Source organism: Plectropomus leopardus, chromosome 19 (assembly GCF_008729295.1).
Source record: "Plectropomus leopardus isolate mb chromosome 19, YSFRI_Pleo_2.0, whole genome shotgun sequence".
Classification (NCBI taxonomy): Eukaryota; Metazoa; Chordata; class Actinopteri; order Perciformes; family Serranidae; genus Plectropomus; species Plectropomus leopardus.
In genome coordinates, this window is record NC_056481.1 from 9,480,988 (window position 1) to 9,506,987 (window position 26,000).

Sequence of the window (26,000 nt, forward strand, 5' to 3'; positions counted from 1 at the left end):
TCGGAGCCGCAATGTTGGCTTGTCGCCCGTTACGAAAATGGAATAAACTATTTTAGAAAAAGGGGTAAAGTAATTTAAAGTGTTTCCAAACGACCGTTAGTTCGTTACGAAGAGGCGTTTACGATAAAAGAGTGAATTATCATTACGAGATTTGTCGGAATAAATAGAAATTTGTCTAAATTAACTTGATTTTCGGGAGGCTGGTCAACTCATTCAATGTAACGCTCCCCTTCATGACCGAGGTTGAAAGTCGTTATGCTCTCAGCGGTAGTGACAACTTAAGGTACATGAATTTCTTGTAATATTTTGTCTTTTTCAAAATAACCGTCGTAATTCATAGCATTTTATCACAAAAGCAAGATAAATTAGCAGCTTATTATCACTAGGCATTACGGACAGGTTCCATTAAATGGGCGGTTTACGTTACTAGCTAGCTAAACTGTCATCTAGTATCTCCTGCTAATGTAAACAATACCACGGAAAGACTTTAACCACATTTTAGCTAATGCTATATACAAACTGCATGCATTCATAAAGCCCAACAACCGTGACTCAACATTATTTTTATCAGCAGTTTGCATATGGCAGTTGTAGGGTGTAGCTTAACTTGTTTGACTTCACACCCTCTGTCTTCAGTGTTTTTGCAGTTTTGAGTGTCTGTCTTTTGCTGCACTTTTAACAACAGCCTTTTTACTTAACCCAAGTTTGTTCTACTGTATTCTTTTCCCATTTATTTTATTTATCCAACATTGTAAGGTCTTTGTCGAGATGCATGTCCTGCTACTCAAAGAGCCAAGAGATGGAGAGTCTGGACCTGATCCTTATATCAAGGTAAATGCTCTTGTTTGTAAAGGTTTTGTGTTTATAAATGTATTCTCAGCAGTTGTCCACTTTTAGTGCTTTGTATTTCGCTGCAATTTTTGACAGGGATTTCTCCTTTTGATTTAACAGGAGCTGGCTTCACATGGACATAAAGCAACCCTTATTCCTGTGCTGTCTTTTAAGTTTGTCACATTAAACACCTTGTCAGATAAGGTAAATTTAATTACTACAGTATTAAATGAGTGTATGTATTATTCATCTACATATTTATTACTATTTGTGTCATGCATGTGTTGTTTCGTGTTACAGCTTTTCCAACCAGAAAAACATGGGGGTCTGATATTTACCAGTCCAAGAGCAGTGGAGGCTGTAAAGATGTGCTTAGAAGCACAAGAAAGAAGGGAAGGTGAGTGGATATACAGGAATTGCATTTCAAAATAAGTATACTTGTTGCACTCTGTGCCTCACTGATAAATCCCTTAAATGCATGAGTTTGGTTAAATGTCTATCAATTATATGTACCGCAGAGTTAAAACTAATGATATATTTCATTGCTGATTGATCTGTTGATCATTTTCTCAATTCATATTGTTTTGTCCACTACTTAAATATATTTAGTTTACTGTTATAGTGGACTAAAGAAACCATAACATATTCACATTTAAGAAGCTAGAATCAGACTGTTTTCACTTTTTTTCTCTCAAAAATTAATCTAAATGATTAATCGATTAACCCTATAAATTCTGGAGCGATATCTCTTTTCTTGTGCTGCTTTTGGACGCTTTTCGCAAGTACTTAAACCACTGAGCCTTGAGCAAATTGGAACGATTTCTTTCAAAAACGTGTAAAAAGGCAATAACTAACTTGGTAAGAAATGTTCCACTTATTGGACGAAATTATTAGATTCAGTTTTTGTTTTGAAAGAGCGAGGGAAAAGGAAAACGTGAGGGGAAAACTACATTTATAATAATCATAATTACATATTTAAAACATGTTACAAGATTATTATTAAGATCTTTTATTTCTTATTACTTTCTTGCTATGTTTTTGAAAAAAATCAAGCCAATTTGATCATGTTTTAAAGGGTTGACCAATTAGTTATCTCTGAATTTATTTATCAACTGATCAGATAATCATTGCAGCTCCAGTGTACTGTGTTTCTGGACTACCAACTGCGATTGGAAACAATTTTCCTGATTAAATGCTGACTTTTTTCTTAATTATTATCTCAGAATGGAACAGCTCTGTGAAAGACAAATGGAACAGCAAGTCAATCTATGTGGTTGGGAAGGCAACTGCTGCATTAGGTGAGTTACTGTCATATAAAAACCCATTTCTCTTAAAAAAGATTTTCTAAATAAAATTTTAAAAAGTGCATTGGTCTTTTTATTAATCCTTGCTATGTTAATACTAATTCTGAGTGTGGCAGGCACCTGGTGCTTACATAAGTGTGTGAAGTGATGTTACTACCCTCAGTCATTTGGAAAGAGGTTGTGCACAAGTGACAGTTTGCTGTGACTTTCACTGAATGTATTTAGAAAACAAGCAGGTGCAGCACCTTCCTGTTGTGTGCTTTACCGGCTTTCTCTAGCGACAGTGGATCACTTTAATGTCGGTTTTTTATGAGTTGTATATTTAGCAATAATAATTATTTGGAATTCGTGTTTTACTTTTTATTTTTGTGGTTTTTCCTTCACAGTACAAAGTCTGGGTCTGAACCCTTTGGGCGAGGACACAGGGACAGCAGACGTCCTATCACGTCTTATCATTGAACGTATGATATGACTTTAAACTCCAACCTTCTTTACAGTTCTGTTTAATAGATAATTTACAGTTCTGATAGCTAATATGACCTTATCTTTCTCATCATAGGAGAGGACACAAATATCCCACCACTTTTTTTCCCCTGTGGCTCAATCAAAAGAGAAGTCTTGCCCACGGCTTTAAGGGAAAATGGTAAGCATTCTCCCCAACTATGCCTCAAGATTAAGACTCAAGGTGATAAAAGTCCCACTGGGGCTACACTAATTATAAAATAATAATTGCGCTACCTTTATCACTGCGGGGATCTGTTTCTTTGTTTCCAGGAGTGCCCCTAGAGACGCTGACTGTCTATCAAACAGCTGAACATCCAGATCTGGAAAAAAATCTAAAGAACTATTTCACAGAGCTGGTAAAACTCTACTCCTTCTGCATTTTAGGTAATTCTTTTCTAAATGTAGCAAGTGTTCATTTTGTTTGTGTTAACAGGGCACGCCAGCCAGTGTTGCTTTCTTCAGTCCATCAGGAGTGAAGTTTTGCCTGGAGGTGGTGCGGCGGCTTTCAGGTGAACAGCTGGCTCAAATAAAGGTATGGCTCCACATAGGCACTAAAATAATGCACAAATCTTCAATACCCAAAGGATCAGTGTGTAAGATTTAGGGTGAAGAAGTGGCTTCTAGTGGTGAGATTTGCAAATTGCAACCAGCAGAAACTTTTCCCAGTTAGAATTACTTCAGAGTTCATTGTTCAGGAGGTTTTTTACTGGGAACAACAGATCACAAAATGCGCAACATTTTTTGCTAACACTAGATATCAAACCAAAATTCAAAGACTGTGTCATATTAAGTTGCTGTGAGTTCTAAATTCACCACTTCTCGGCAGAAGAGAGAAGATACTGTTATCTTGATGCCTCTGCATCGCGTCCGCTACAGCCTCTACCAAGAGTAGCATAACAGTCAAGAGCACTCACTCTGCAGCAAAGTCAGGGGACCAACACATCCCGAGGAAACACAATGCACAGCACGCTGACTTGCAGGAAAAAAAACAAATGCTCATCTTGAAGCTGTCTCAGTCGACTGAGGAGTCTCGACTGATGATTCGAATCTCTGACTTTCAGGGGGCAGCCCAGATTATATACAGTTTCGTCCAATATATCTGCCTTAATCCTATATGCTGAATCTTTAACAAATCTTGAGTGCCTCTGACAGTCACTTCTTTTGTTTCCAGTTTGCAGCCATAGGACCGACTACACAAGATGCCATGATAGCAGAAGGCCTGTGTGTCAGCTGCACTGCAGAAAAGCCAACAGCTGAACACCTGGCAGCAGCAATAGCCAAAGCTCTACAGTAACCAACCTGCAGGCTGAAGCTCTTAAATCCATCTCCTTCTTCTTCTCTTGTTGTATGTTCTGTATTATTTATATGTATTGTCATTTATCAGTTTTTCTTGTGCCACTTTTGTACATACATCAGCTATTTGCACTGGGGAAAAGGTAGCTTTTTTTGGCTTAAAAGTTTAAAAAAACGAAGTGAATATAATTGCAATGCTATTTATGTTAAGCCGTGTGCTACAGAAAGTCAATATAGAGTTTGTTTTTGAAAATAAACTTCAGTAAGTGGGACATTGTGGATGCTTTGATTAGTGGTTGATCATTGTAAAACACTCAAGTGTGTGTGTCCTGTTCAGAATAGGTGGTGTAACTGTCCTAATTGTTATTTTCAACATGAAAGTAGAGGTTTTTTGCTTGTTTCCACAGGTCAACAACAGTCTATTTAAAACCAATGGAGCATGTATAACACATCAATACAATTCAGTCAGATTGAAGAGTTGGGGACAGTAAAGACGGGTTTACTTTTCACACAAAGCCGAGGAAAGTGGGATACCTCCAGAGAGTCGCACCTTTAGATAGGCGTGGAGAAGCTCAGGATCTGCCTTTAAAGCTCCCCGGCTTCTTACTTACTTGTATGCAGTTACAGGACTAAACCAACGCCACGATGCTGACTTCCATCCAGCTGATGATTTTGCTTTTTTGGACGAGCATTAGCTCAGCTATTGCGGAGAAACTTTTCCATAATCGGGACCATTCTGATGTGCAGATGCTTAATTCTCACCAAGCTAAGGTTATAACAGACAAGCACACCGCAGAGGTAAAAGCATGACCATTTTTAAAATCTCTGTCTGTTTTTCAAACTATCTTTAATATCTATGATGTCTTTATAGTTATTTCTCTCTAGATATGGATTCATTAAGCCAGTGAACTGGGAGGAGATCCAGTTTGAAGATTCAGACGCTTCTTTTAATGATGACTTCCTGGGTGACCTAAAAGACACAATCCAGGAAGGTTCGTCAGTGCATCGCTCAAGGGACGCCAATTTGGATGATGATCGAGATGACCGCAACAGTCTAACCGAGAGCCAAGCATTTATTTCAGCACTTAAAGAGTTTCAAAGGGTATCAGGCCTGCCTGCCACAGGCGTGTTTGACGAGGCCACCAAGGAGGCAATGAACAAACCGAGGTGTGGAGTCCCTGACAACGAAATTGACCTGGACACCCCTGAGAACAGCACTGCCTCAGATACTGAAAACAGTACAAATGACACTTTCAGTCAGCCTGATAGTATCACAGCAAGTAATACAACCAATGACACCTCTTTTGGTACTCTTCACTCCTTTGACGATGACATATTCAGTGTTAATGACACAGAAACTATTCTCACAGGTAATGACACCAGCAGAAATTCCACAGACTTGTATGATCCTATTTTCAATATCACTTCTCCAAGCAGCTCACATGATATCAACACAGATGGTCAAATGGTAAATATCAGTGTGAACACCCATCAGAGCGAAGCAGTACGACGCAGGAAACGCCACCTCGCCACTATTGTGTCCAAAAGCAGGCGCAAGAGAGATCTGAGTGAAACAGGCTACATGGCCTTTTCTAAGAGGGTTTTGAAATGGAGGCTGATAGGAGAAGGTTACAGCAGCCAGCTGTCCATTGAAGACCAGAGATACATCTTCAGAATGGCCTTCAGGATGTGGAGCGAGGTGTCTCCGCTGGACTTTGTGGAGGATACACGTTCCCCGCTGGAGGAGATTGATATCAGGCTGGGTTTTGGCACAGGTAGGTCTGAACCAATACATAACGCACTTATTATAACAATTTTTTCTTGAGCAAATGTGTAATATTGTATATTGCATATTATGTGAGTGTCAAAATGACATCACTTTCTGTGAAGTTTAAAGTAGCTAAATTACAGTATAGAGGCAGGTCAGATATTTACAGAAAATACACAAACATTTTATAATTCAAAGATTTAATGTAAGGAATCAAATATTTCAGCTGTAATGGCGTTATCGGCGTAATCATTCATGTTCCATAAAAATATGTTGGTTTTGTACAAAAAAAGCTTTATTTTTTCACTATACCTGCCCATTTTGTGAAGTAATAATTTCACTGTGTGTTGACCCAAAATAATGACTTAATATCTAAATAATGAGAACATTTGTCAAAAATAATGAATCTGTTTCTCAAAATAATGACTTGGTATTTTGAAATAATGAGAAACAGTCATAAAATAATGAGTTAGTATCTGAAAAATAATAAGAAACTCTCAGAATAAAAAGTAAACAGTTTTTCACTATCGCTGAGATATTTTAAGACAATATTTTGAGGAAGTTTCTCATTATTTTCAGAAACTATATCATTATTTTTAGTTAAGTAAAGTCTTTATTATTTTTTATTTATTTTATTCTTTATTATTTTTAGTTTGAGATACTAACTAATTACTTCAAGAAAGCTCCTCATTACAATGGCTTAATAGGATTTTTTTCATCACACTTGTCGAAATGGGCTTCCACAGTAATCAGTGCAATCATATCATTTTTAAAATCATGTGAAAATATATTTTCCACACAGGAAGGCATCTGGGTTGCAATCAGAGGTTTGATGGCACTGGTCAAGAGTTCGCCCACGCCTGGTTCCTGGGTGACATACACTTCGATGACGATGAACATTTCACTGCTCCCAATGCTGGCAGTGGGATCAGTCTCCTCAAAGTAAGCAAAATAAATCACATCTATGATGGAAAAGAATAATTAGAGAATTCATTCTAACAATTTTATCTGTCTGTTAGGTTGCAGTTCATGAGATCGGCCATGTTTTGGGTCTTCCTCACATCTACAGATCAGGCTCTATAATGCAGCCCAGCTATCTGCCTCAGGACTCCGGCTTTGAGATGGACTGGATGGACAGGAAAGCCATACAACACCTCTACGGTACGTGCTTACAGCACCATCTAGTGGATACATACACACAGACCCAGAGAGACATAGAGCCTTATGCAGCAACATTCTCTTAAATTTCTCCTATATTTTATCTCAATTTTCTGGTAAGACAAAATATAAGCGAATTCAACTGCAGGTGCACCAAATGCTATTAACCATCCAAAGTAGCTCTTACACAGTGTGCTCAATGATGAATCCCACTTGATTATAAGTCACCTATTAGCACAGGTAATGCTCCCTAAATACCATATGAGGGCAGGTTTTGTGCCTTGTGCAAAAACTGTATATAACTGGAACCTTGAAATGTTTTTTGCATGAACTTATACAATGACTTACATAATGAGATAAAAACAGTTGTCAAGTAATTTTCTAATTAATGGCCAAATTGTTTTAGCTGCACTTGTATACTTTCATATGATTTGTGTGCAAACATCTTAATTTGTAAAGTAGTTCTCTAATAGTAGTTAAGTAAAAAGGATAATATTTCCCTCTGAAGTGCAGTGCGGTGGAAGTGGAAAGTGGCATTACTTTAAAATACTCAAGCACTGTAAAAGTTCCTCAGATTTGTACTTCAGTACAGTACTTGTGTAAATTTACGTTCTCGCTCTGGTCAGCAGAGGGATGTACAGTAACTGGGATCAGTGCTCCAAGTATAGTATATTAATAATGCAGTCATTATAATTACTCTAAAACAATATCGAAATTTGATTGAATGATATTTATGTAGTTTGTAAATGTTACTCAAAAGTGAAACTTATTTTTTCTTGCACTGGGCAACAACCTGTGGTCTGTGAAAACAAGATGTTTTTCTCTTATCCTGGTAAGAGTGCTCTTAACCAGTCATGAAATGCTCAAAAATAAGAAAACACTGGTGAATCACAAAAATTAACGGGTACTAACAACACAAGAACATATTGTGGATACAAGAAAAAAATAAAAGAAAATTTGCTTGTATATCGTTTCTTACATGAGGCCCATTGATTCATGTTCACTGAAACACTTACAGCAGTAGACTTTCACAAAACCTATTTGTTTTCTTTAAATAACGTGCTTGTGTTTGAACCCAGGGGGCTGTAAGGGTCGATTCAACACAGCATTTGATTGGATCAGAAAGGAGAAGACGCCCTACGGGGAGGTTGTCATTCGCTTTAACACCTATTTCATGAGGGACGGCTGGTACTGGCTGTATGAGAACAGAAATAACCGAACACGTTATGGAGACCCAGTTGCACTGCAGGTTGGCTGGCGGGGAATTCCCATGGATGGAGTGGATGCATATGTGCATGTGTGGTCCAGAAAAAGAGATGCCATTTACTTCTTTAAAGGTAGGCCTAAAAAAGTATGAGTCTATTACATAAATACTGTATGTACATAGAATATCTCTGAAGACTTATTTGGATATATATGTTGTTTTTATGTGCAGGTGCTCATTTCTGGAGGTATGACAATGAGAATGATCAGGCGTATAGACAGGACCCTGAAGGTCACCGCTATCCGAAGTTGATCTCTGAAGGTTTCCCAGGGGTGGTCAGTCCCATTGACACAGCCTTTTATGACAGGAGGGACTCTCGCATCTACTTCTTCAGAAACACTCTTGTGAGAACTGCATCCTCCTCTTCTCTTTGACACATGACACACACATATTAGCTATTATTAGAATCAACAATAGATTAACCTTTTGAAATATGAGCAATTTGGCTTAATTGGCTCAAAAATGTGGTAAGAAGGCAATGAGCAAAGAAATGACCCCAAATTAGCACAAAATTAGCTACAACAAAAAAAAAAGTACAAAATACAAAATACAGTTTTTTAAAAACAATATATAAAAAAATATTTACAAGCTGTCAAACCAAAGAACTGAGCTTTTAAGAGGAGAAAAGTGGATAGTGAGGGGTCAGCAGAGAGAACGGGGGAACACTGTGGGATCCTGACACTTAGCAGCAAGTATGTTTTTAATCTGACCAGACAAACCGTAGCGGTTAAGGCTAACTATTACTTTTCCTCTCTGGTAGACCATAACATGCTGAAATAATCCTTTGTCAAGCTGATATGTAATGTTTTTAGCTAGCTTTAGGCATTTTATCGTGCCGACAGTCCATCCCCCCGGGTGGCCGTGGCTTCCAGGGTATGGCGTGTTGCGTTCTTTCACTGTAGGAGCGCCTTCTCCCTGAAATGACCTGTGATTGGCCAAAAGCCTGAAAACAGAGCCAAAAAGAGGTGCAGAAGTCTCTCTCAGACTGTCTTAATTAGAAAACATTTAAAGGTTATAGGTATATTTATGACGCCAAAATAAAACTACCTACCCCAGCTTTAAATTACAAACTCACTGACACACTCAAGGCCTTCATTACAGCATAAGACTACTTGTTCATTTCTGTGCATATTATTAAGCTGCCATGAATCGGATACTCTGTGACCAAGAAGTAACAGGGTACAATCATAATACAGAAAGACTATTATATATATAAATACATAAGTCCTGGTGAGACTAAAGCCCAGGCTAATTCATTGTTTCTCAGCATTATGAGGGAACATATTCATGCAAACAAACCTGCTACACTTCCTCTGTGATTTGCTTGTTTACTTGCTGTAATTGAATTGATTTCTATATAAGAGGGGAAACAATTATCTGTTCAAACAGGTGTATGCATTCAACGTGGAAGCCAACAGCTTGGCAAGAGGCTTCCCCAAAAACATCAGAGATGTTTTCCCTCCAGTGGTGAGCAGGGACCATCCAGATGGCAACATTGACGCTGCCTACTTCTCCTACACCCACAATGCCATCTTTCTACTCAAGGGCACACGCTTCTGGCAGGTGGTGGGCAGCCGCGATCGCTGGCGCCGGCCCTTTCTGCCACGAAATGGCCTGCTGCCACACAAGGAGGTGGATCAGCACTGGTTCGACATCTGCAATGTTCATCCCACTGCACTCAAACTAACCCGCTGAGTTTGCTGAAGCAGAGATTCATTAAACACTACTGATGTGTACTGATAGGGTCCACTGATTCACCTGTTGTATATTTATATATTGTCATATTTGTGTAGCATACATTGTCTACTTTATGTTAATGTTTTAATTATTTAAAATCTTAAAGACAAAAACAACTCTGTATTTCTGTTGGATTACTTTTAGTGAAGTGTGTTATTTATATATAAGCTGACTGTCTGTCTCTCACTTCGAGGTGTCAAGTGCATACAGCCATGGAAACAATCCTGGAGGACCTCTTATGATAAAGGTATTAGGAGCTTAAGTGAGAATTTACTTACATTTATAATGTTCTCTTGTTCTTTATACAGACACCTTTTCTTATACTGTTGAGAAATTGCTTTCAAATGGCACACTTACAAAGAAAAGGGAATGTTAATGCAAATACATAACATAATGTCAAACCTTACAATAAACCCAATCGCCACATTGTTGTTTTGTATATTTTGTCAACGTTTTTCCATACAGCTTTAAAATTCACCCAAAACTCCTATCTAAGGCTTACCCAAAGTAAACTAACAAATGTTCTTGGTCCCATTTTGTACATGCATGGTCAAGTTTTTTCCCCAAAAGTCAGAATGAGCCGCTTTCATTGGGTTATATCGGTTTAAACACACTGAAACAAAATCTTTTTTTATGTTGGTTTCATGTTTTTCATGTTCTGCACCATCTTTAGAGAAGATGTTACAGATGACTACAACTGGGAGGTTTTAGCTTGAAAAAAACCCCAATGGGGCCATAGTTTAATGTCTGTATAGTCCAAATTAAAAGTAGATAACAATATTCACACAAAATAAACCTTTTTCTCCCCACATCTTTTCTTGGTTTCTACCCCCGGTGCTTAAAAAAAGAGAGTAAAACAATGCCCTGAATGTGTGAATATGAGGGAAAAACAAATCCATACATACATAAATGTCAATTTAGGAGCTCACTGTATATAAAGGCCCTTCTACAAAACCTCAGTTTATGAGAAAGACTGTTTCCCCCCTTAAAACAACCTAGGAGCCATTTGTTAATCATTCCTATACATGCCTAACAGTCTGTGGTGCAAAAATTTCCATCAGAGCTTCAGAGTGTCCTTTACTTCAAGACCCATAAGCATCAGCTGAGATCGACTAGTCGCTGTCACTTTTACTACCTTGAAACTACAAGAACTTTCCCTCTTCAGCTAAGACCATGGCATTGGAGTAAATATTTCACTGGATTTAGATCACCCTGACATTTTGTATGAGCAGTGTCTCTGTTGGAAAAAATGCAGCAAAAATGGATGTTTGGGTCAAAATAACACTTCATAGGTTTGTTTGTAGTTTGTTTGCTTTGGTGATGGGTATCTTGAAATGGTCAAACTTTAATGTCACCTTGAGAAACTAGCTTTTGAACGATATGCTGGATAACTTAATGCAATGACAATGAATACTGCAGATGTTTTAGGGGCCCTATTATGAAAAATACACTTTATTAGTGCGTGTGTATGAATTTTAGTGATCCTGGTAACACACAAACTGTGACATAAGACTACCCAACCATTCAGCTCTGTAGAGCTGTACCAAAGCAGGCAGTTTTAGAAACTGCTCCCGATGCGACGTCACATCAGGATCCAGGTCACCGCCATAAGAGATCCGCCTCCAGAGTTTCCAGAGACCTGTACCCAGAACAACAATTTTTTCCCCATGTATCTCAGTTGACTAGGTAGATGCAATGTCCAACGTAGGAGGTAGGCACACTAAATGCTCTGTTTTTAACTGTAAAGATGAGCACAGGTCTCTACATGGACTCCCAGTTGATGAGGACAAAAGAGCAGAGGCTTTGAATTTTATTTTTGATAGTATTTTTAACCTGACTGATTCACTAACCTGGGACAATACCAGTCAGAAACTGGCGTGGGAGTATTTTTAAGAAAGTAATTAATACTCTTCTGTGTTTTTCTCTTGCTATTTACCAGCTAATGCTAATTGCTAATAAGCCTAACACTAATTCCTAATTTACCAGTAGCTAATGTTAGCTGCTAATTTACCAGTAGCTAACGCTAACTGCTAATTTACCAGTAGGTAATGCTAACTGCTAATTTACCAGTAGCTAATCCTATCTGCTAATTTACCAGTAGCTAACGCTAACTGCTAATTTACCAGTAGCTAATCCTAACTGCTAATTTACCAGTAGCTAACGCTAACTGCTAATTTACCAGTAGCTAATGCCAACTGCTAATTTACCAGTAGCTAATACTAACTGCTAAATCCAACTAAGCTGCATTGTTTGGCCACTGTGTGTATTGAATATGATTTTGTGATACACACAGATACATGCCATTACACAACGTTAAATGTACAGTATGTTTCTGAGATAATGTTTGAATATAATCTTGTAATACATGCGTCTCAGAGGTGTCTCAGCCACAGCACATCTAAAGACACAGTGGCTTGCTGATTCTTTCCTTGTGCCGCAGAAATAAACACCGAAAATGGTGTTTTGATTATTACATTGAATCTGTACTACCTTTTATTACAGTTTCAATGTCTTCATCTGTAACAGAGATGAGGATATACAAATACATCTATTGCACCTCAAACTTCCCTGCTTACATTTCAAAATAAAAGTCTTGTGACAATGTCTCTGTTGACAGAATCCCATCAGTTGTTGACACAAGATATTTTTTATTGCAGGACTGTGTCACTGACATTGCAGGAGCTTGCATGACGTCATGAATGAGTGGAAAATGTGCTTATAAATGTGGAAATACAGTACTCATAGCAGCAGGCAGCCCCGCAGAAGCGTCACAGCAATAACGCTGCTGGTGTGAACAAGCGAGCGAGCAAGACGCTGCAGTTCAGCTAGGTTGCCGTCATGTGCTACTCATACATGCAGTGTGTTCCAAGCCTTACATCTTGTGAAATGTGTCAAGTTTGTCATTATTTACATCTTTGATTTTCTATGTTCAAGGCTCTACCTGGCTGCCATGTGCTGACTGACCACAAGCCAGAACATCTGGTGGAGACCCACTCTACAAAGTACACTTTCCAAAGGCCATGAAGGGAGAATGCAGAGCAAAACTAGTAAAGACTGAGCCGACACTCTGTAAGTGTTACAGTTTTTTATTTTTCACCCAAAAAATTATCTAGTTCATGTAAAAAGTTTGTACATGTTGTATTTGAGCAATATCACACAAGAGGGAGTGCTGTTGTATATCATCACAGCTGTGATTCAGTGATAGCAGCCAAATATATGATCACAGTCAATTGGTCCTATGTCCACAGTGTACAAAACTGTGCTTTTTAGGGATCTGTTGCTGTGTTTTCCTGGCTTTTCAGCCCTTAATCATGGTTGTCTTTAAGGGACCCATCACTGTTTGTAATGTGGCTATTCAGCCCCCTTTCATGGTTTTTTTTATGGACCTGTTGCTATGTTTTCCTGGCTTTACGCCTCCAAACATGGGTGTTTTTTGGTGACCCTTTAGCTTTTTTCAAACCTGGATAGTGCCTCAAATTGCAGATGTTCTTTACAGAGACATCTCTGTTTCCAGCATGGATTTTTGCCCCTAAAACCATATATTTTAGCCATAACATTTTGTGCATACATTTAACCACCCGTTAACCACAGTGTTGTAGAAATGTAAAGTTTCATAAAAATGCTATATAGTGATGTGCTAATGTAATGTTTGCATGGCTTGCATAACTGTACAATTCCAAGTTTCATCTCACAATTGGGTTGTCACAATATACATATTTAGGACAATAGAGTGACATCTCATGTAAGATACACTGAACCTATATCTTTTGATTTTTTTTAAAAAAAAAAAGAAATGGTATATAATGATTTAGATGTATGTCATCATCATAGTATTCTTCCAGATTCCTCAGTGTTTATTTGTGCAGTGTGTTGAAGGGAGGGATTCAAAATTATGGCCAGATCCACTCATCCTGTGATGATGATGGAAGTGTAGAGGCATTTGGTCTCGTGGCCTCTTATTAGCTTGTCTGTCTGACTGCACATCTGCACTGAATGTATGAAATCATACTAAATTGCCTGCAGAAACTGCAGCCTGCAGGCAGGAAAGAATATCACGTCTACTCGGTTTTAGCCGAGTATCACAAATCACAAATTTGCCTCAAGGGGCTGGAAACTATGATTTTCTGCTTTGCAAAAATCCCTTCAATAGTCTGTCATGATTCATGCCGTGCAGTGCAACAAGCTTTCTGGGCTGACATGGAACAAAACAACGCATGCTTTATCAGTGAAAACCTGGAGTTGGTGGAAAACATCAATCCAGTGATCTTTCTTTGAATTCCTCCCGGTTATGAAAGGTATGGTTAAAGATTTACACATTATCAATCAGGACACAGCCTACCGAAATAGAAGCAAGAAATGATTGAAAAAGGGGACTCGCCTTATTACTTAATGCTGTTCCATTTTATAGTAATCTTTGAGCACAGCGCAAAGAGACAGACATCGATTCTGTAATCAATATGTTACTTGAACACTCTTATTAATTCTGCTCATTTTAGGAGATTAGGCTCCTGGTGGGCCCCAGATAACTAGCGTTGTGCTCCAGGCGCTCCATAGGCTATATTAATAAATTGAAGTAGAAATCAATTACAAGCAAAGAAAAGAAATGTCATGGTAAGTGAGGCTACAGAGACAGATGTCATGAGATGATGAGTACGCTCAGGCAATGAGCTTCTCTGTTTGTGAAGGCGGTAACAGCACTTGTTCATATTTTTCTGCTGATGTGTGCTTGTCTTCAGATAATATTCCTTGTAATTTTCATAGGACTTTTAGAACTAAATAGCAACAGTCATCATTTCTGGTTTCTTGGTTCCACTCCACCTAAAAATGTAAAGATTTCTTTTTATTAATTACAATATTTACCGTCATACTTTCCCTCCAGGAGGACTAATAAACATGCTGTAATTCAGCATGAAGTCACATTTGTTTTAATCTAATACGCCATATGTTTGTTGCTGCAGTACATTGCTGCGTGGTTGACATCTCAGCAGGAATTATTGATAGACTAATATTGAATCCAGTGCACAAGATGATGCAGTGCAGCAGAGGCCTGTGATCTGTTTGTTTATCCCATTATGAAGCACCATACATCTCCTGCACCCTGGAGTTAACCATACAGAGAAATCCTAAATACAAACTGTTATTCACACATGCGAGTCCCCGGCTGCCACACTGCACAGCTCAATGATCTGTGCTTTTTGCACTAACAGTGCTGCTATTGAAGCTCCCTTCCCTACACCCCGGGCCTCTTTGGATGCGACTGGGATAAATGAGATCAGTCATGCTGATGGAGCCCAAGCCGCAGCAGCCTCGGAGAGATACAAAAACCTGTGTCATGGCACAGGAATCCACATGGGAGGCACTTCAGAAACAGGAGAATGGGACCAAACTCCTGCAGCACATTCGTTTAACAAAATCTCCCAAACTCTGCCAAGACGTGAAAATAACTTGCAGAGCTGTTGCCTCATTCTGTCGCAGAGCAGTGTGAAAACAGAGGAGTAAACATTGCATATACGTATGTGCCATGGGATTAGTTTAAAGGGACAGTTCACCCCCGAAAATCACATATGTACATACATATTTTCTCTCTTACTTGTAGCACTATTTATTAATCTAAATTGTTTTTTTTTCTGAGTTGCTAAGTGTTGGAGATATCGGCCACAGAGATGTTTGCCCTCTCTCCAACATAATGGAACTAGATAGCACTCGGCTTGTAGTGCTCAAAGCACCAAAAAATTAAACATACATTTAAAAATCAAAACAGCCGTGTCACTTTACAGAAATCATGAGCCATATATGCAAGATAATCAACTGGGATTATTGTGTAATGTATCGTCATTCAGTAGTTTGTAGGTTTTACAAAATGCACATATAATGGTTTGTATAATATCTAAAGAATTACCACCTGATAGATGATGTCACATCCTTTACATAAAGTAATGTAGGTTAGGTTTAGGTAAAGAATCATGGTTACAATAGTAAGTTCACATGTTTTCAAACAAAAATACCAGTCTTGTAGGGGAAAGCTGTGTTGTTTGACCCATTCACCAACCCTGCAACTTTGGTGTTTACACTGCTTCCTTTTTTACTTCGCGTTGGTCAAATGATCACAGCTTCCTGATGAGGTGGGTTATATATGAATTACTGTCTCATGATTACATGAGATATATATAGATTTTGGTGCATTACTTTTTGTAGGTGTACGTATAAACAGTGCATGAGAACATCCTTTGAGCACTGCCATCTATTTCCATTATATTGGAGAGAAGGCAGACATATGCGACTGATATCTCCAACACTCGCCAACTCACGCCAAAACAATCAGGATTGATAAATAACACTACAGGAAAGAAAAAAAATATGAATTTTTGATTTTAGGGTGAACTATCCCTTTAACAGACTGTGACATGTAGATATAGCATAATGTGTTGCATTTAAATCTTTTCTTAGGATTCTGGTTGTTTTGCTCCCGCCTCTCAAGGATATCCTTAGTGTCTTGTCACCTCTCCAGGGTTGCCTTCAAGGATGATGGGAAGGATGACTTTCAGTATGCTCATAGAAAGAGAACATTTCCACAGTTTCCCCTGTGATAGAAATCATGGCATTTTCTTCTGTGAGTCACGTCTTGTGGGAAGGATGTTGAATAGTTTCAATTTACTGTACGCTTGAGTTGAGAAATTGTTCATTGTACATGTCATAATATTCACACAGCAGCGCTGTGAAAATCTTTCATGCCCTGTCTGCCCTTGTAGAAACAGAGCGAGTGAAGTACTAACCTCATCAGGAAAAGGAATAAACAATTCCATTACTTTAGGAGTATTGATCAGTGGGATGGAGAGGACTCATGAGGATGGAACGGCTTCCTACATCCCATTCCCCTACCCCACTCTGGCGTACCTTTATATTTCCTCATCCTTCACTCATTATGACCCACCAGCTGAAATTTAAATCTATATATCTTTCTGATGTCTTGTCGTTAAAGGGGTCTAAAGCAATTTAAGTTGTGGTATACAGCAACAGTTGGATAAATCTTGATTCGCATTTTGACCTTGAGTGGAATTGTTAGAAGTTCATACCTACAGAAGCAATAACAACCTGAGCAACCAGCATTACAACTTTATAAAAAAAGTTCAAGAAAATTACTTTAAAATTAGATGAAAAAGTTAATTAAAAAAAAAGAAAAAATGCTTTAAATTATAATCATTTCACAATTTTAAATGTGTAACTACGTTAAATTTTAAATGTGTAATTATATTAATTAAAAATAAATATACCTTTCCTTAGCCTTTTTCTCTTTTTCCTAGACATTTATCCCTAGCTTTTTAAAATATAATTTTCTAAATTCATACATTTCTCACAGTTTATGAAACATTTCTTCTCAAGTTGCTCATTGCCTTTTTTCCTGTTTTTTTTTGAATAAACAGCACCAATATGCTCAGGATTCAAAGCTATAAATGCTGATAAAAGGCATTTGAAAGCAGCATAAGTAAAGTGATTTCACTGTAGGTTTCAGAGGGTTAATAATCTGAAAATTTTTGACATTTCTTAACCATCAAGAAAAATGAAAAAAAAGTATTATATTAAAACATTCTCAAATACAACAGAAAAGACAATATCCTGAAGATTGGAAACAATATTACCTTCTCATACCTCCATATATAGCCTTCATGTACTTCCATACCCATTTATACAAACATCATCACTTTATCTGCATCAAGCTACATTGCACATTTTACAGGCCATACATTAGCATCTGTGAAGTGGGCTCTAACTGCCGTATTAAAATGTAAATGTAGGAATAAATATTATTCTGCCCTCAAGCAGGTAAACTAATATTTCATGCCGCAGAAAAGGGGACCAGTAGAGGGCAACCTCAGCACATAGCAATGGTTCAACTGGTCCGCAGGCCTGCTGTATTAACCCATAATCATCAGTCTGTATTTTCTGTGGCACATTGGTACTCATTTTTCAAAGTATTGATTTTTTTCCGCATGTTTATAGACATGTTTTGCATTTTTTATTTACCCAGCAAATGTTTTTGACATTTTGATTAAGCTATTGTTCTGAGCTGCAACATGAAAAACACACTGTTTAACACAATGTGTACTGTTTTTTTTTTCATTTGAATGAAAAATAAGGGATTTTAGATCAGAGTATATTGGGTGGTTAATGTGTATTTTTTGGGGTGTACCTTTGTGGTTTTATGTTGAGTTACATTGTTGCATTTCAGTGTGTTTGTGAATATGTCAGGTGTATTTTGAGAGCAGAATAAGAAAGGGGAGTATTGTTTCTGCATTCTGTACATGTCGCCTGTTGTCAAAGGCCTACTGTGGAAATTCTGACGTGTGTGTGTTTTTTATCCTGAAATGACAGGTTATGGAAATACATTTACCTGGGTATACACGCTCTATGTGCTGTTTCACTATGTTTAAAAGGGAATTTGTAACTGCTGCCAAAGACACAGCCGCCATACTGAGGTAGAGCGCGGATCAGCATTTATTCTGCAGTAATAAGCGAGGAATTCAGACTTTCTTGAAAAGCGGATTTTGAGTTGAAAGTTGTTTTGCGCATTAACTCTGAGTGGCATCGTTAACAAGGCTCTGGCTTGTTTACAGTGGTTCAAAAATCAAGCAGTCTCTCACCTCACTCAGTGAGAGACATGCAGGAAAATACACACGGGAATACACACACGCTCACAAACATACGCCCACGATTGCACAAATGCATGTGCGCTCGTACAAGAATCACACACACAGATGTTCCCCCACATGTGTCTCCCTCCTTCCCTCCCTCCCTCCCTTCCTCTCTGCTTCTCTTCTTGCCCTCAGATAAAGAAGTTTGGATTAAAAGAGAAAAACACTGACTGATGCCTTCACGACTGCCTCTCAATTTCACATTCAAATCAATATTTCAAAAGCTTTTATCATCAAATAGTTTCAAGCAAAGTGCTCCTCACTAAGGATCTTTAATGTTGAGGAGAGGTAAATAGGATTTGGAATTCACAAACCCCGAGCTTTCATGCCGTCATTATAACCGTGAAGAAGGAGAAACTCTCTTTGTGTGACAGGAAAAATGTGTAAGTCTGCGGTAAAAAGCAGTTTTTTTTTTGTCAATGGAACAAGTGTCTTTGACTTTACATCCCTCCTTGGTTCCACATGTAAGCAGGAGTCAGAATGCCAAATGGAAATAGTACAGTAATTACATGTCTTCTCTTGAGAATAGACCATGTATCAAACAGACTAATTTGAATGAGGAATCCAAATCATGCAAGTGTAATTAAGTATTGTGCAGCCTCATGCATTATGCAGCATTTATGTATTGACTAAATAGCTGATAAAGAAATAGTGTGGGTGTGAAAGGGGAAATGTTAGTCATACCGCAAACAATCGGCCCACTAATTTGCCCCCATATGTGGCGGAGGGATCTCTCCTACCCGCCGCAAGCTGAACCTTGACCTTTGGCTGAGGAGGAGTTTTAGAGACAAAACAAGGGGCTTTCTGGTGATGTCAGTATGAGTGGCAGCTGCAGGTCACGGGGGGGAGGGGGGAGGCTGCCCCACGCTTGGCCACACAGACTGCCCGGTTGCTGTCTCTGTTTCAAGCCTGGGAAAGTGACAGGAAACGCTGTGGCAGGCTTTGTCAAAAATGAAAAGTTTCACACCCAATTTGTTTCCAACTTTATGCACACAAATATGGCACGGTGCTGTTACCACCTGTCTTGCCTTCATCTGATGAGCCTTTTTATTCCCTTCTGAGCCACAGAGGCACACCTGCTTATGAGACCACTTGTACATTCAGGAGCACCAAACAAGGAATTCGTCAAGTGGTTCTTTTTCCTCTCTCTTTGCTTCTGTTTCTCCTCTCACCCTCCACCCCCATCATCGGCTGTCCTTCCTCTCCCCTCCACCTCCTCCTCCTCCATCTCCTCCATCTCTCTCCTACGGCTGTCTCCAGATCCCACCATGATTTTCTCCTCACCTCAGCACTCATCCCTCTCTCCCCTCCACCCTCTCTCTTGCCTTTTCTACCAGAGGAACAGATGGGGTTTAACTCGGGGAGGGGGGGGTTTGATGGTAGGGTATGAACAGTTCTTACTTAACTGGGGGGAAGGGTGTCACACTTTGTGTTACATACATCAATCTGTGTGTGTGTCCAGGTTTCACTTTCAGCCTGAATTTGTCTGGGAGACATTTTTTATATATATTTTTATATATTATAAATATATTATAGGTCTTCTGGACTGTAGGATATGGAGACAGTAAAGGGACATGGGGAGAAAAATAGATGGTGAAAAAGAATTAGATGGTAAAAAAAAATTATTAGATGGTCAAAAAAATAAATTTGATGGTACAAAAGATAGACGGGGGAAAAATAAATTAGATGTTGGAAAAAAAGTTGATAATGGAAAAAAAATTAGATGGTAAAAAAATTTCACGGGAGATACTTTCTCAGGAGAACAATAAACTTTATTGAGAGATATTTTGTTTTTTTCACAATCTTTTTTTTTCCCCCCACCACCAACCTTTTTTCCACTATCAGATTTTTTTTTCACCATCTATTTTTTTCTTTGTTAGTTTAGGGGCTACGTAGTAGGAACATTTGTTAAAAAATAAAATAATCCAAGAATGATTTGACACATGGACCTAAACTGCATGTTATGCAAACTTCAAGTATAATTCTGATTTGTTACAGCTCAGGCTTTGTTTTTGTAGTATTGTAATATCAACATTGTACTCGCCGAGGGGACATTGCTAATAAGAAAGCAAGAAATAGAGCACTCAGGGCAAGCTAATATGGAAGAGAAAATTAAGACAAACAATAAAATTATTACCAAAAACGTCAGTTGTAATTATCCCAACAGATTACAGACTTCCTGGTTTAACTTTAAAGCACCATACATAAACAGTTTTTATGTATGATGTTTTCGGTGCACTCATTTTTTGTTTTACCTATTTGTAATCACTTAAGTGACAAAGCCTCCTGGTGGCCATAGTTTTAATTATAAAAAAAAACCCTAAAAACCAAAACCAAAACCAAACAAACAATAAAACAATAAGGGAGACTGCTGTTTGTTTCCAGTTTCCTGCAGATGATCAATTTGGTTTCCTGGTGTGTGTCTTTGTCCCTCCTCTTCAGCCACATTTCTGTTCCCCGAAACGAAACCTTTGTCATTCTCCCTCCATCCAGTAGATGCCCCCAGACTTTCCCTCCTTTCCTCTTCACCTTATTACCCCACCTACCCACTCACCTGTTTCCTTTTTCCCCATCAGCCCCTGCAGATTCTATCCAGCCATTGTCTTAACACTCCTCACCAGTTTGTTTAAATCGTTGTTGTTTTCCAGTCATGTGCTAAAGTTTTCAAGCCCTCTGTTATCTTATTAACACAAACTTTAACCTGGACTTATATCTGACAGATTCATGGACTTATTTCCTGCCTTTCTGGATTTGTTTGGACTGCTTTCCCAGTTTCAACCCTTGCCTGCTCATGACTCTGTAAGTACTTGAATCCTTTTATTTGATCAGTTATTCTGTGTCTTCCTAGTAGTGTTCCTTATGTATTCAGTTCTGAACATTCAAATTTTGGTGGAAGTCGGGTGTAAATGTAGACTCTGCAGGCAGTGCAGTTGCACTGGGGCGGCAGAGAGAGTGGGCTCCTAACAAAATAACAAAATTACATGTTTATTCAACATAAGATATAAAAACTACAACAATATATATATATATATTCTTATTTTCTTTGGTATTTTTGTCCTATGGATCATGTTGTTCAATGTCAAGTTACTATTTTATTGTGTCAAGACGATACAATATTCGCTGACTAGTGTCTGTGTGTGCTCATATCTCGTATATAGTGTGCACCTGGGCTCATTGTAACTAGCTTATGTCAATGGTTAAAGTAGGTGTTTGCGTCATAATGCTATTTACCCAAGCCCTTCTAAAAACATTTTCCCACGACTTGCCGTAGGTTTCTGCATGATAATGTTGCTTCATATCTGCTCCTCTTAATGTGCTTTTTTTTGTGACTGAGCCAAACCTTTTTTTGAGAATTGTGTGTTATCAGTCTTCCAAATGATATTCCTCTAACCCTCTAACTGGCTCTGAAGCTAAGCAATGTACTGCTGTGTACATTTGGATTCAAAAGGCATACACAAACAAGCTTACCATTCAAGGCAGTGGTAGACCAACAGCACTTGTGTTCTGCAAGGTAAAATTACTGTTTTTGTTAAAGGAGTCTGCATTATAACTGCGTTAGTTCCCTGTCTGACTGCAAAGTAAAGTGGTGAAAAAACTCAAAATATAGCATACACTGAAACTGATATTGATTTAGGTGGTCCTTTTTTAAGAGTCCAAAACATATTTTTTTTTCTAATGCTTTTGTGACAAAAACCTTTTTACCATAGTGTTTTCACATCACAAGTATGATTTATTTCCTTATGATTGTAACAGTACTGGAAGCCACCAACAAATGATGTTGTCCTGTCGGTAGGTGTCGCTAATGTTTGTCGTTCTGCGGAGAATACCTGTTGCGCTAAACTGTTAACTTATTGGCGTTTTTCTTGCCGCATCAGACATCTTTCTAGTGATGCCGTCATGTTCCCATGTTAAAAAACTACCACAAGAACATGAATATGCCTGAAATCATGTGGAAAGTGCTGGTGTGTTGTCCTCACTTGGTCTTGTGAAGGCTTCAGCTCTGTCTGAACTTTGTGTAGGAGCTCTCCGCATGCTTGCCACCCTTAACAAGGCCCCCAGCCCACACAGAGAATAGACTACCCTTTCACACTGACACTGGACTCAGAGTGAATGACTGCCGCTCTCTCCCCTGAGAATCTATTCTGGGGAAGCCTTACAAGTCTTCGACACATCTGCTGCCTGCAAAAAAATATCATGTAACATCCATCATACGATGCATGACGAAACATGTTGCAATGTGAAGTACTCATGTCTTTTATATGTCAGGAAGTGTGTAGTCAAATCTAAAAGTCTCCTTCCTGTAAGTGTGTATGTTTTTCTTAAATATACACTACCCCATGTTCATGAAAGATGCATTTCCAGACATCAACACAACCAGCAGGGTAGTTGTTTTGCAGCACCGCAGCTGAAACCTGTTTGAAAATAGACCTCGGAGTTGTTCGTCTCCAAACAGCTGCCATTATTCATGAATGTCAGCTACGGGATGTATTTCATATGTCAGTGTCAGAGAGATTATATTATGTTACCACCTCTGGCTGGTGCTGGTAATGTTTTTTTTTTTTTTAATGTGCCAAACAGTACATCAGTAAAATAAATATTGCACGCTTTTCACCTTGAAGGATGTGGTATGCATTCTAACCTATGCTCCAAGTGAAAGAATTATGTCTTTAGAGGGGAAGCTCTCTCCTCCTTAATGTTCATGCATTACATTTTGGAATACTCAATAGGCAGGAATTTTGCTGCGAGCTGGAGTTTGAGCTTTGGCTCTCTCCCATGTAGGTCACACCTTATTATGGCAAATTTAAAAGTTCTTGCCATGACTCTGTTTAGAAAATGAGAAGGAGGTCCCCAGTGTGCATGTGTGTCACGGATTTAAACGGTACCGTTTCACCTCCTTTCTGGAGTGTTTTGTTTGATCTAAATGAGAATTCGGAGAAAGTGGAACAGCTCGTGAAGGAGCAGTGAGAAATCGAGACTGACGTTGCCACCTCATAGCCCTGAAATTGTGCGGAGTAGTTGTGCCAGTCTCTTTGTTTGGAGATTAATGTTGCGTCAGTCACATTCTTTGTACGAGGGACACTAGCCAAACTGCATGGTGAAATCTTGCTACTCCAAAAACACCCATTCTGATGCAGAGGAAAATAGGAGAGCAGCATTTGGAAAGAATCATAAATTTATCTGACATGCATGGGCTCCCGCTGTTATGAGCTATTGATATTCTGCCAGTCAAAGCTTGCCATTTGTGGCATCATCAACCTCTGTTTTAACTTTCTATGTGTGTCTTTGTATGTAGGTGGAACATTACTGGGTTGTGTTGTGCGGCCGTACACACACAGCTCTGAATTAGGAGGCCCCTCTTTCTCTCTCTCTTTTTTTTTTTCTTTTCTGCAGGCTTTGCTCAGGGGCATGACACATTTCTGAGGGGCTTTGGATCCCCTAGCCTGATAATTCCTTCAATTATTCAATGGTTGGCTGGCAGATGAAGTGAGGCCATGAATAAAGCAAATCTGTGGGCATACGAGCTCTGACAATACAAACACACTATTAGCACTCATTTCCTCTGCTCGTCCTTGAAGATACACCGTCCTGAAAGTGCAGCGCTGCTGGAGCCGGGGTTGGTGATTACACACTGAGCACAGAGTCTCGCTACCTGCACTTTCGAGCTCAAACAACAAAGTTAGGAGGGGCAGTCAGGATGCCACGCTGAATCTCAGCCAACTCTTGTAGGAGTGAACTTCTTGCTGCTTGTCAGGTCGGCTCTGGAGGACTTTTCTTTCAGAGTCTTTGCAAGAACTAAGTACATTTACTCAAGTACTGCACTTAAGTACAAATTACAGGTATTTGTACTTGAGTATGTTCTTTTCATGCCACTTTATTCTTTTACTCAAATACATTTCAGAGGGAATATTGTGCTTTTTACTTCACTACATTTACCTGACAGCTTTAATTACTTGACATATTAAGATTTCTGCAAAATACACATAAGAAATTTATGAAATAAATATTTTCCACAAGTACAGTTGAAATGATTAGTTGATTAATCAATTCGTCAACTGACAGAAAATGAATTGCTAATGATTTTGCTAAACATGTCTTTTCTAGATAGATAAAAAAAAAATACAATAATTTTGAGTGTATTTTTGAGGGATTTTTGGTCTGTCAACTGATAGATTTTTTAATCGTGATTAATTGCAGAATTTCTACACTTAATCGTGAGTAATTGCATTTTTTAATCATGTTTTCAGTTCAATTGTTTTGCATTACAAAGCAGTTTTGAAGTCCATTACTAACAACATGAAGCAATTCTTACCAGATTGTCATGATTGGGAATCAAATGATAAAGTGGACATGTCTATGAAGGAGAGAAACATGGGTACCCATAATTCCTATTTCCATTCAGATAGCTAGAGGTCAGAGGTCAAGGGACCCCTGTGAAATGACCATGCTGTTTTTCCATCGCCATAATGTAGCCTAACTTTGGAGTGTTATTTTGCCCCCTTATTATGATGCTAGTGTGACATTCTTCAGGTCTTCTAGTTTCATATGATACCAGTATCATATCTCTATCTTTAAAAGCCCGGTAAAGCCTCTTAAAGACAGGAATGAAAAAAATGAATGAACTACGGACCTTAATCACATCCCAATTAATGTGTTAACACTGATAGCCCTGTTCTGCATTGTGTACTTTTACTTTTAATATTACATAGTACATTTTTTATACTTTGTTCCACTTAAGTAATATTTTCAGCGCAGGACTTTTACAGAGTATTTTCACCACATGGTATTAGTACTTTTACATAGGTAAAAAAACAGCATACTTCTTCCACCACTGAAAATCAGGCCAGTGCTTTTTCCACGCTCGCTTGTAGTGACTGGAAACATACATCAGGTTATACCTCCTTTCTCGCAGAGAGGCAGCTCCTAATAAAAGCCCGATCTCTGCAAACACCCCATCCTCCTCTAACGTAGTGCAGTCAAGTGTAGGACAAAAGCAAAAGAAGGGGGGAGCTGTGCACCACCTTAATGAAGTTGTAGGTCTTGTTCCTCGCTGCGCTCTGTTGGAGAAACAAAGCTAATCATATTGAGAGCAGCCCCAGACTGCTACAACAGAGAGACCAGGTGCTTGTTCTTTTTTTCCCTTCTTCTTTTCCTTTTTTTTCCGCCAAGCACCTGCCTTTAACCATCTGCACCTGCTGTCTGTAATAAGACAAGGGTGCAGCACTCACAGCGCTCCCTGGATGTATGATGGGATGGTGCGGCTGATTGTGATGATGCCTCAAAGAGATACAGTGCGCACACATCTCTTATCTCCTCCATAAATCCTCCAAGAGAGCGAGAGAAAAAAAAAGTCTGACTCAACAGTGACCCTCTTTGTTGCCCTGACAGAAAACTCAACAGAGGCACATTCTGCATCTTACATAAGATTAAAGCACCACTGTGTGCAGACAAAA

General features: G+C 38.7%; 2 protein-coding genes across 3 annotated transcripts; both read left to right on the top strand.

The window, feature by feature from the left end:
- Positions 1 to 174: 174 nt before the first annotated feature.
- On the top strand, positions 175 to 4,204 carry uros (uroporphyrinogen III synthase). Its single transcript, XM_042508118.1, has 10 exons — positions 175 to 283; positions 757 to 831; positions 952 to 1,035; positions 1,132 to 1,228; positions 2,055 to 2,129; positions 2,522 to 2,596; positions 2,695 to 2,778; positions 2,910 to 2,995; positions 3,073 to 3,171; positions 3,811 to 4,204. Exons 2-10 carry the CDS (start codon positions 769 to 771, stop codon positions 3,931 to 3,933), a joined length of 786 nt encoding a protein of 261 aa, XP_042364052.1. The 5' UTR covers positions 175 to 283; positions 757 to 768; the 3' UTR covers positions 3,934 to 4,204.
- A 146-nt stretch (positions 4,205 to 4,350) lies between these two features.
- Positions 4,351 to 9,824, top strand: mmp21 (matrix metallopeptidase 21). 2 transcript variants are annotated; one of them, XM_042508435.1, is made up of 8 exons: positions 4,351 to 4,730; positions 4,804 to 5,212; positions 5,303 to 5,707; positions 6,503 to 6,642; positions 6,720 to 6,861; positions 7,938 to 8,195; positions 8,294 to 8,466; positions 9,512 to 9,824. In XM_042508435.1, exons 1-8 carry the CDS (start codon positions 4,578 to 4,580, stop codon positions 9,815 to 9,817), a joined length of 1,986 nt encoding a protein of 661 aa, XP_042364369.1. In that variant the 5' UTR covers positions 4,351 to 4,577; the 3' UTR covers positions 9,818 to 9,824. The 2 variants fall into 2 exon arrangements, with proteins under 2 accessions (XP_042364369.1, XP_042364368.1); XM_042508434.1 differs by having other exon boundaries at positions 4,804 to 5,707.
- Positions 9,825 to 26,000: the final 16,176 nt, after the last annotated feature.